The sequence below is a fragment of the Sardina pilchardus genome, chromosome 15, assembly GCF_963854185.1.
Source record: "Sardina pilchardus chromosome 15, fSarPil1.1, whole genome shotgun sequence".
Classification (NCBI taxonomy): domain Eukaryota; kingdom Metazoa; phylum Chordata; class Actinopteri; order Clupeiformes; family Clupeidae; genus Sardina; species Sardina pilchardus.
In genome coordinates this window covers 29,730,199-29,742,698 of record NC_085008.1, presented here as the reverse complement: position 1 = coordinate 29,742,698, position 12,500 = coordinate 29,730,199, and the positions used below count along the sequence as shown (strand labels likewise).

The following is a 12,500-nucleotide window of genomic DNA, read 5'->3' as shown; positions in this document are numbered from 1 at the left end:
ACACACACACACACACACACACACATATACATACACATAAACGTACACACATGCACGGCTGCACACACTAACACACACTCACACACACACACACACAGATACACACACACATAGACACACACACATGCACAGATACCCACGCACACACACACACACACACACACACACACACACACACACACACACACTGTTTATGCCCGTGCAACTTTCCAAAGGTTTTATGAATAGTCTTGTGTTTTATTGAAAACATTCCTCATGTGGGGGAAGGCGACATAGTTTCTGTTTGATGGCTCATGTCATGATTATGATGATGATGATGATGAAGATGATGATCATGCGTTTGTTTGGTCTGGTTGGATCATGAGAGCACCTGATCCAACAAGATATTCACACTGGGGGGAATACAGTGCGTACAGTAAGTGAAAGTGTCACCTCGTCCCAGTAACGTGATTGCTTGTTCTAAACAAACGACCTGCAAGTGGCATTTTCTATTGCCTCACCGTTAATTTTAAGCGGTAAAAATCACTACCATGTCGAGGCGTTTATTTATGCTTCTGGTGTACTAAAAGGAGACGTTCACGCTAGCATGAAAAACAAAGTTTACAATGTAACGGGAAGCTGGGCTAATCTATGATTACATGCAAAAATGTGGCTTTTTCTGTAAAACAACCATCTGGCATAGGATTTCACGTTGTGAATTTGGTTTGTTTAGAACAGAAATGTTGGTTGTAACAGAAACGTGACATCACACTTACACACTCTATTCTCCCATTTACACGTACAGTAAATGACAGACTTAAGCAAAGAGGAAAATTCACACAAGCTGAAATGCGTGTAGTTTACTTACGCACCCTTACACACACGGGAGAGTTCCCCCCATTGTGAGTTCATTTGAAAGAAGTCTCCGAGCTCGTTCTGCTCCATTTCAGCTCTGATGGAGCCTCAGTCGCTCCTCTGGAGGTCACAGGCCTTGCTGCTCTGAATTATGGGCAATGTAGCTGCTCAACTGTCATTCATTATCGTGTGTGTGTGTGTGTGTGTGTGTAGGGGAATTCCGGCCTGGGCTTCAGTATTGCAGGAGGGACAGACAATCCTCATATCGGAGATGACCCCAGCATCTTCATCACCAAGATCATCAGTGGGGGAGCTGCTGCCATGGACGGACGCCTCAAGTACGACACACACACACACACACACACACACTTACGCACGCACACACACGCCACAACGCTTTCATTAACCCCGTAAACTTTGTGTGTGTGTGTGTGTGTGTGTGTGTGTGTGTCCCAGGGTGAATGACTGCATTCTGAGCGTGAATGATGTGTGTGTGCGAGAGGCAACGCACAGTCAGGCGGTGGACGCCCTTAAAGAGGCCGGCGCCATCGTCAGACTCTACGTACGACGACAGAAATACCTGAGCCACAAAATCGTCGACATCAAACTCATCAAAGGACCAAAAGGTGTGTGTGTGTGTGTGTGTGTGTATGTGTATGTGGTTGTTACACCCACAAACAAAATATGGCCTTGCAATAAAAATGAAAAGGAAAATGAAAGTTAGCCATAGTAAGTATGGTTTAGAAGAAATATTTGTGCGTGCGTGCGTGCGTGAGTGCGTGCGTGCGTGCGTGCGTGCGTGCGTGCGTGCGTGCGTGCATATGTGTGTTTCTTGTCTCACGAAGCAGGTGTTTACTGTAAGGACTGTGATTGTTCTTTGTGTGTGTGTGTGTGTGTGTGTGTGTGCGTGCGTGTGTGTGTAGGTCTGGGCTTCAGTATTGCTGGTGGTGTGAGTAACCAGCACATACCCGGAGACAACAGCATCTACGTCACAAAGATCATCGAGGGGGGAGCGGCACACAGAGACGGGAGACTGCAGACAGGCGACAAACTACTGGCAGTAAGAAAACACACACACACACACACACACACGCAAAATACACACACAGGATTAGGATGAGAACATGTCTGGTGTTCTAGATTAGGACTAGGATTAGGATTAGAACATGTCAGTGTTCTAGGTTAGGAGTAGGATTAGGAGGAGAACATGTTAGTGTTCTAGATTATGGAAAAAAGTAGGATGTGTACATCTACTCCTACATCTACAGACACAAACTGATGTACATGCAAATCTGTCATTTTCCAAAATAAGATTGTGTGTGTGTGTGTGTGTGTGTGTGTGTGTGTGTGTGTGTGTGTGTGTGTGTGCGCGTGCACAGGTAAACTGTGCGTGTCTAGAGGAGGTGACCCATGAGGAGGCTGTGGCAGCGTTGAAGAGCACACCTGATGTGGTCTACCTGAAAGTGGCCAAACCCTCCAGCGTGGTCATGAGCGACAGCTCTGCCCTGCCTGACATCACCAGCAGTGAGTGATGATTGATTGATTGATTGATTGATTGATTGATTGATTGATTGATTTTTTTTTATTTCAAATGTGCCAGACAAAACACATATGCCATTCACTGGCAGAAAAACAACACAAAAACAAAATAATCTCTTTTTTACAAACATTTAAAAGGGAGTGGGGGAAGAAGTGAAGATGCCCTTATGATGTCCTCTTGCCCATCTGCCGCTTGGACACGCTAACGCGCTAACATGCTAATGTACAGTATGTGTCTGTCCTGCAGCGTATTCCCCGCACGTGGACAGCTACATTAGCCCCCCCGGTCACCTGACACCCCCCACACCCGGACACTACTCCCCCCTCCCCACAGGCATGCTGGGAGAGGAAGACATCCCAAGGTGAGAAGTCTCCCATCGCATAAAGCATGACATAGAAGTCATGGGCCTGCAAACGTGTCTGCTACCAGTGTGAGCCTGTTCCCAGTGTGTGTGTTTGTAGTACAGTGTGTGTTTTACCAGTGTGAGTGTTTTAGTTGTGTGTGTTTTAATGACATGTTCATTTTCTATGGTTATTGTAACATGTTGGGGGTACTTCAGCACTGGATGAGAATGAATGAATGAATGAATGAATGAAATAATGAAACGTGAGTTAATCCATCAGTCATTGACTGCGTTTACATGCACTTTAGTATCCCGGTTACGATCGGGGTTTTGAAGTATCCCGGTTTTGTATTTGCACATGTAAACATCATACCCCGATTTCGGAACCCCGGATAAGCCCTTATCCAGGTTACGAGTATTCCGGTTATGCTAGGTGGTGTACTCCCAGAGAAACCGGGATACTGTTCCATGTATACACCTTATGCCGGTTTCTCAGGCAAAACCAAAGATTCTAGAACAGAGCAAGATGTTCTAGAATCTTTGGGCAAAACACGTATTACATTAGTAACCGGGATACGGAGTGCTAATAGAACTTTAGCGTTGGTAACCGGAATACATGTTATTCGTCATGTAAACAGGGATATTAATGACCGGGTTTCTCTGTGTTCATGTAAACACCATATCCTGAATATGATCAAAATCGGGATAAGCCTCATAACCGGAATACTAAAGTGCATGTAAACGCAGTCATTTTCACACGTAGAGCAGTGATTATATGTTTTCAGCATGCATGTTTAATAACTGTGTGTGTGTGTGTGTGTGTGTGTGTGTGTGTGTGTGTGTGTGTGTGTGTGTGTGTGTGTGTGTGTGTGTGTGTGTGTGTGTGTGTGTGTGTGTGTGTGTGTGTGTGTGTGTTAAAGTGTGCCTTTTTAAAGTGTGACTGTTTTGTTTTAGGGGTGTATGTGTAATGAATACTGTTTGTATGTGTGTGTGACGTGTATGTTTCAGTGGGTATTAAACACGTCTCTGTGTGTGAAGTGTTTTTCAGAACTCTTTACCTTTTTCTCAAAACTGTGAACACAAAACTCATTTCTCAAACTACATTCTCGAAACCCTTCAATCTTGTTGCAAAACTGAACAATCACCTCAAAACACTTTTAACTTTGCTCAAAACTAACTAATGGTCTCAAATCATTGAACACATCAGGCAAAATTACACTCCTGCAGAGCCGTGATAAGACAATACACCAAACAATGGAAGACACAGTTTTCAGGGCAGGGTTTATGGCTCCTGGAGGAATTGTATTCATTCTAATTTGAAAAATAGAATATCACAATGAAAATAAAGAATAAGGACTTATATCACTCTCTATTCATATCCTCTAGCCTATATGAAGATATAAATCAATAGTTTTGTAAGTGAACAGAAAGACAGGCCAATACTGTACTGAATATGATTTGTACTGTGATGCCACAGACTCTGATAGTACTGTAAGTATGCAATACTGTAATATTGTATTGTGCCTAAATTTAGACTTACTTGGACATACTGATAACTCAGCTCTTTCACTCTCTCAGAGTTGAGCTCAAAGGGTAGTACAGTGTGTAACAGTGGATGTCCAGTGATTACTGTACTGTATGATAATGGACTTTTACGCTATTTCTCTTCTGTAGTCTGAATCTTTGGATTATTGACGCCACAGAGAAACCACTGATGTTGGGTTGGACCATGAAGTCCTGCTTCTCTCATTGGCATTCCATGAACCAGTACATGGTCAATGATTGTTGCCCAAATATCATCATTTACAGTATTGCAACTCTTGGGACTCTCTGTCTTTCTCTTCATCCTCTTCCTCCTACCTGCACCCTCCTCTTCCTTGTACCCCACCTCTACTGTAACACGCACTTGTTGTCCCCTGTGTCTCTGTCAACTCTGAACTGACTTATATTGGTTGTCACATCATTAGACACAAGTGTTATCTATTTTGAGTGGTAGTGTTCAAATGGAGACAACTGTGCTCTAATTGTGTTCAACTTCCGCCTTGTTTGGTTATCAATATAATTAAGAAGTGCATCAGAATGCACAATGTGTTTAGAGTTTTGCAAAAAGGGTTTATGAGTTTGGTAAAATGGGTGAAAGTGGGTGAAAGTAGTCTATGGTTCTGCCAAAAGAGGGAGTAATTCAACAAATGTGTTCAGGCATTTGAGAATTTGATTCAGAGAATGGGGTTTAGTGTTTGAGCAACTGTAAAAAACTGTAAGCAGTGTGTCTCTCGGGAGACAGAGACATCCAGGGGTGTAGTGCCATCTACTGGATAAAACCACGAATGACGCCCTCTCAAATAAGCAGAGCATGAGACTCCTGTATACCTGTGCACTGGTGTTCCAAGTGGAGTTCATCACACCTACCATGACATCAACACACCTGTAGGGGAGTTAATTACAGTTTTTCTCAATTGTTTACACACAATTTCTGGTACTTGAGACACAATTCCAGTAATATGTAGCTCATGCACAAACCTCCTGAACCGATTCTGCTGAACTATAAGCACAACTTCGGCTTTACACTCAAATTGCAGTTCTATAACACACTGTTTTCAAAACACTACACACAATTTTGTGCATTAGACACAATTTTCATGAAGAAAATCTCTTGTTTTCACAAAGAACACACTGCCATTCAAATTCTAAAGCTAACTGCCCTACCATGCACACTGACTCATCAGATGGGCAAACTCCTGTCACACAGTCTTACAATTAGCAATCAGAGCTTTAGTATTACAGTAGTAGTACAGGCAGAGGCAGAGCCAGAGGAGTGAGAGTAAGAGGAGGAGGATGGGGAGGCCAAGGACCATAATCTCTGATGAGATCCGAGCCACTAGAACATTGCAGTGCTGCGTATCAATACAGTACAGTACCGGACAGTACTATACAGCTCAATGAGCACAGAAGTATTGACTGTGGGCTGTTCTGTAGGACTGTAAAAATAAAGTATGTTTCAAGTATTTGGGGAAATTATTGTAATCCTACTTTGTATTCCTACATAGTTTACAGTATTTGACTATTTGTTTGGCAGCCGAAAGATTACCAACACAAGGGCTTCTGTCTCCTGAACAGGAAACTGAAATCATGAGCATTGTCCTAGAAAAAAACGCATAACATTACGGGAAATACAAAGAAAAATAATAGAAAACAATGAGATATTTCAAAATATTGATAGGGTAAGCATATCAACTTACTGTATCAGCTTATCTACTGTTTGTAGTACTGTTTGTAGTGTAACACTGAACAAAAAAAGGCCCATGTCATTATAATGAATGGAGAAGAAGTGTTTTCAATTCATCGCAGTGTTTTACACTGAGCACATCAGTGTTCAACTGGTCCTTGTAAATGTCTTGATATATGATGGTTTGTGTGCGTCTCTTGAGAACAAAAGAGCATTTTGAGGAGAAATTACATTGTTTTGAAGGTAAAGTGTCATTTTGCAGTAGAATTGTGGAGTTTTGCCCATTGTGTGTGTTGTTTTGGATTAGTGTGTAGAGTTCTGAGAATATGAGGCATGTTTTCAGAAAATGTGTGTTAACAATCGAGAAAAACTGTAAACCTGTCACAGCATCAACGCACCTGAAGGGCAGTTAAATATACCTGACACAGCATCAGCGCACCTGTCGGGGAGTTAATCACACCCGTCACGCATAAACACACCTGTAGTGGAATTATCATACCTGCCATGGCATCAGCACCGCAGTAGGGGAGTTGTCAATTCGCCTTATTGGAGCGGCAACCATTGTGTAAACAAAAGCAAGGTTACAGGGTACACTGGCTATACCATTCATGCATTCATGCACCTACTGGCAAATGCAGAGAACACAACAATCCTGTGGTTTGTGTAGACTGGGTAAAGCAAGCCCGATCTGCCGGTGATTGGATTTCTTCCAACAGCTCAGGCTGGAAGCCTACATATTTATCTCTCCTGCTTCCTATCCACGTTTGCTGGAACCAATCAAAAACTATCTTATCCACCAGGCACACCTGGACCATTGGTCTGATTGGTTGAAGGACTATCCAAAAGTGTACAGAGTCATATGAGCTACATATGCCTATTGATCATGCCTCTTGTGCAGAAGAAACAAAGCACAGACTCCCCAGACTAATGTTCAATCTTAAAATATTGAGCTTAGTCTGATGATAGCCAGACTATGATTTGTGTGCCCTACAGTATACTGTAACCTCATTTTGGTTTATTGCAACACCTTTGTGCTGCTCCTTTCCCGTCAGGGGTCAGGGTCCAGTTCGCCCTCAGAACTTATTTTTGATAATGTCCGACCGACAATACATTATCCATATGCAGTGTGCGTTGCTGTATGATTTGAGATGAATGCAATGCTGTATTATTAAGTTGGATGAACAGGGCTGTATTATTGGGCTGTGTCTTGTGTTATTGAGTTTAATGCACAGAACTATATTACTGAGTTGGATGTATAGCCAAAGGGGCTGCAGAGGTTACTGCAGCTGCAAATTATTACACTGCTGTGAAATTCTTGTATTATTATATTGTATAAAATTACATTACATGTTCTATTGTCTTTCTGTTTATGTTTCTCTCCCTCTGTGTATGTGTGTGTGTGTATGATGTGTCTGTTTCTGTGTGTGTGTGTGTGTGTGTGTGTGTGTGTGTCCTAGAGACCCTCGTCGCGTGGTGCTGCATCGGGGCATGACGGGGCTGGGCTTTAACATTGTGGGCGGGGAGGACGGGGAGGGCATCTTCATCTCCTTCATCCTCACTGGAGGACCAGCTGACCTCAGTGGAGAGCTGAGGAAAGGGGACCGCATCCTCTCTGTGAGAACACACACACACACACACACACACACACACACACACACACACACAGGACCACACACACACACTCCACATCCTCTCTGTGAGAACACACACACACACACACACACACACACACAGGGATTAAAGTTTTCCGGCACCGTGCCGGAATTCCGGCGTGCGGCCATTGACTGCGTTCATTTTTTAAAATATTATTTATTTGTTAACGCTATTGAAAAACACGCAGCATTCGTTAAGCTGAATTTCCTTTCCCTGCTCTCCCTCTCTGTCACTCACGCGTCACGCGCCCTTTAGTACACACACACACACACACTCAGACACAGACACAGACTCCCCTTCGTGCACACCGCGTCTGTCTCTATAACGAGATCATCCCTGGAAGCGTGGTCGCACTGATGCACCTGACACTGCGGGTGAAAGCATAAGTTCTTCCGCAAATTTTGTAGACTTTGCGTGCAACTTTACCAAACAGTATAGAAGTAAACGAATTCTCCTTGGCCCGCTCTCGTGCGCACTCAATGGACACCCTTGACCCGCCCCTCGACATGCACATTTAATCCAAACAAAATATTCACAATCGTGAACGCAATGACGCACAGAAGACGACTAGCTGAATTATTGTTAAATACGGTTAGCATCATTAGTAGGCTATGCTGCACACATCTGATAAAAAACTGCATTCAAGTTGACTGACCATCTCAATACCAATGTTTCAACTCCAAAATGTAAAGGGCCTGTCCCAAGGAGAAAAAGTATGAGCTTACCTTGAAACTTAAACACAAGTGACACTGAACAGTCCAACCAGCTAGAGTATGATAAACTAGCCAACTGCTTCTTTGTTTACAATTTTGAGGCTTCAATCAAACAGCTGAATTTAAAAGGTGGAGTTGTAATATGAATAGCAGGCTATAAGCTGCATAAAGTTTGCTGTTATGAATATCAGAAATGTCAGTATACAGAATGTATAAATAATTACATGTGTGTGTGTGTGTGCTTTACATCTTGTTAAAAAATCACTAATTAAATAAATTCACATATGAAAGCAAAGCGATAAAAAGTCAGACATGAGGCGACCACCACACATTGCCTTCTAATCTGTGGGAAACACTGTTATTACTCTTTAGAAAGAGAATCATTGTCTTTTTTTGAATACCTTAACTTAAATGGTTGCAACTAAATCTTATTCTTCAAATGCCTGCCTTCCAATTTCACATATCCTTACAACATGACACCTTATGATTGTAGGTCAATTTGTAACCTGTCAAAGACAAAGATTAGCAGCAAAACTTGATATAAAAAGAAATCCTAAATGCTACATGTAGCATATTGTAGTGTGTTGGACTACTATTGCCACATTGGCCTTTCTTGGTGTCCAACATCACAAACAAGGCCTGTGTCGTGTGCAAACACTCCAAAAAGTAAACCGGTTTCCAATCGATCGACCAACATAGTGTCGTATAGAGTCGCATGCAGTCTAAAAAAGTTCAGGCTCAGGATTTTTTTTTGCTTTAATCCCTGCACACACACACACACACACACACACACACACTCACACTCCACATCCTCTCTGTAAGAACACACACACACTCTCTCTCTCTCTCTCTCAATGGAGATATACATGTAGAGTAGGTCTACACACACAATTCAACATAAATTGATCATGAAATGGCCTAAAACTCTGTGTGTGTGTGTGTGTGTGTGTGAAAGGTGAATGGTGTGGACCTCCGCAGTGCCACTCATGAACAGGCAGCGGCAGCCTTGAAGAATGCTGGACAGACGGTCACCATTGCAGCGCAGTACAGTCCAGAGGGTGAGCACACACACACACACACACACACACACACACACACACACACACACACACACACACACACACACACACACACACACATACTCGTCCTGCTTTGCCTTTTATCTGTGCAGGGCACAATGAAATGTGAAGAGCAGAAGACATCCTGGAGTGAACACTAGTGTCAGATCATTTTGGACTCTGATGCAGGCCATAGGTCCCCCCGAAACATACTGTATAAACATCTTATATGCACCTGACATATTCTAGACTATTCTAAAGGGGCCTTTGAGCCTTAATTTGGATCCTTTGACTACTATGGTGTGTGTGTGTGTGTGTGTGTGTGTGTGTGTGTGTGTGTGTGTGTGTGTGTGTGTGTGTGTGTGTGTGTGTGTGTGTTGGGTTGCACACAGAGCTGTAAACACAGTGAGCCTCTTGTCCAATTCCGATGCTGGGTGCTCTTCAGGAGACAAGGACCAGAGTCACGACACACGCACGCACACACACACACACACACACACACACACACACACACACACACACACACACACACACACACACACACACACACGTTCACAGCTTTGCCATGAATACCGGAACACCGTCATCACTCTCCCACCACGGCAACCATCTGCTGAACAGACTGACACCCTCCATCCCTCCCTCCCCCTCTCTCTCCATCCTCCTCTCTCTCTCTCTCTCTCTCTCTCCCTCCCTCCCGAGGTGACTCTGTGTGTGTGTGTGTGTGTGTGTGTGTGTGTGTGTGTGTGTGTGTGCATATATGTTTGTGTGTGTTTGTTTTTTCCATCCCTGCTGGGTGAGCATGTGTGTGTGTGTGTGTGTGTGTGTGTGTGTGTGTGTGTGTGTGTGTGTTTGTGTGTGTGTGTGTGTGTGTGTGTGTGTGTGTGTGTTTGTGAGTGAGAGAAAGAGTGTGTGTTATTATTATCTTTTCATGTAAACTGGAGAAATCATTGAGGGCAGGACCTTATGGATGAAATATGAAATGCAAGTAATTACAAATGATTGATTGAATGATTGATGAACAGGTACAGACAAGTTAAGGTAAGTTAAGTTAATAGTGACCAATGCATGTGCAGCAGACAGGTTAAGTTAAGTTAATAGTGACCAATGACCATGCATGTGGTGCAGACAGGTTAAGGTAAGTTAAGTTAATAGTGATCATGCATGTGCTGCAGACAGGTTAAGGTAATAGTGACCATGCATGTGGTGCGGACAGGTTAAGTTAAGTTAAGTTAATAGTGCCCATGCATGTGCTGCAGACAGGTTAAGTTAAGTTAATAGTGATCATGCATGTGGTGCAGACAGGTTAAGTTAAGTTAATAGTGACCAGGCATGTGAAGTGCCCCGGGGTTACCAGGTCTGCAGAGCTCTACAGGGGGCAATGTCGTACAGTAAATGCCTCATAAGCATATGCCTTAAAGAGAAACTATGCAGGATTGGCGATTTCATCTTCAGTTTCGGTTTCATTTTTCATTTTCGCTCGATTTATGCTTGCATATTTCTCTGCAGAGCTTCCCCGACAGCTTTAGCGTGTATATTTATACCTATATAGGCTATGTATAAATATATAAATTGCAAGCGTGGTTCTTCTTGTTCTTTATGCGTCTCAGCCTTCCAGATGGAAACAGGGAACGATCGTCTCCTGAACAAGTTGCAAGGTTGCAATAGCGGATAGGGACACTGGGGGCGGGAGGAAATATTACTGTTTTCGATAAAACGGGTCAGTCAAGCAAAACAACGATTTCTAAGCGATTTTATGACTATGAAAAAGTTGCATTGGGTCTCTTTAAGCATGTCTGCTTATTAAGACCGTAGGCTTACAGTATATGCCTTACATATTTAGAACATACAGTAGGCTTATATGCTTCATACATCAAGAGCATAGATTAACTGTATATGCCTCATATGTACGTTCAACTCATGCCTTATACATTTGGGTAAAGTAGTAGTATGAACATAGGCAGAGAATAGCAGATTTAACAGAAACAGTAAATATGACTCTTAAAAGGAGTGTATTGGAAACAATAGACTGTGTTGTCCCTATCTGGACACAGAGATGTGTTAAAAACACCACAATTTGTGTTAAAAAAAACAACACACATATTGTGTAACAAATAAGAACATTAATGTGTTGAAAACAGCACAAACTGTATTGTCCTAATCTTAACACATCAGTGTGTTATTTCCAACACGTCCTTTTTTTTAGAGAGATTCTTTAAGGCAACCTCCGCACCATTAACTCTGAGCCTTGTTTGTGAATGCACCAAAATGTCTGAGTCAGTCTGAGGAGCTCAAATATTCATTGGTGTCTACTCCTGCAGTCAGTGAAGTGATGTGGCAGTGGATTAACTCTTAAACCTTGTCTGAACTAAAATACATGTGGAAAACTTTGGCATTTTTTCTCATATACATGCACTCAGTCACGCAAACGCACACACTCAGATGCATACACACACACACACACACACACACACACACACACACACACACACACACACACACACACACACAGACACACACACACACACACACATGCATTCACACACAGGCATATTTCTCAAGTGTGGAGCTGAGTTCAGCAGACACTAATCCAGCTGTCATGAGGAGGATTCCCAGGACTTAAGGGACACAAGAGCTGAAGAGACTCTGCTGCTGCTGCTGCTGCACACACATACACACAGTACACACTGACATACACACACACACACACACACACACACACACACACACACACACTCTCTCTCTACCTCTCTCTTTTACACACACACACACACACTCTCTCTCTCTACCTCTCTCTTTTACACACACACACGCACGCACACACACACACACACACACACACACACACACACATACACACACACACACACACACACACACACACACACACAGTGGCTCACAGACACAGACACACTTAGATATTTAATGATTATGTTATGGCGTGTGTGTGTGTGTGTGTGTCTGTCTGTGTGTGTGTGTGTGTGTGTGTGTGTGGTGACATCTTAAAGGCATCTGAGCTGAGGGTGATGGAGAGGTAGGGTGTTGGGAAAGTGAAAGAGACAGAGAATGGGGGATGAGAAAGAAAGAGAGATGGAGGGAACATTTCAGCTGAAGTGGGGGATGCAGATAAGAA

General features: G+C 43.0%; 1 protein-coding gene across 1 annotated transcript in view; it reads left to right on the top strand.

The window, feature by feature from the left end:
- Nucleotides 1-12,500, top strand: part of LOC134101724 (discs large homolog 1-like protein) — a 52,196-nt gene that overhangs the window by 26,866 nt on the left and 12,830 nt on the right. The window contains exons 6-12 of the mRNA XM_062555481.1: nt 1,048-1,172; nt 1,291-1,460; nt 1,758-1,894; nt 2,214-2,358; nt 2,621-2,735; nt 7,401-7,557; nt 9,265-9,367. Coding sequence (XP_062411465.1) covers nt 1,048-1,172; nt 1,291-1,460; nt 1,758-1,894; nt 2,214-2,358; nt 2,621-2,735; nt 7,401-7,557; nt 9,265-9,367 — 952 coding nt within the window. The remainder of the gene's footprint in view (nt 1-1,047; nt 1,173-1,290; nt 1,461-1,757; nt 1,895-2,213; nt 2,359-2,620; nt 2,736-7,400; nt 7,558-9,264; nt 9,368-12,500) is intronic.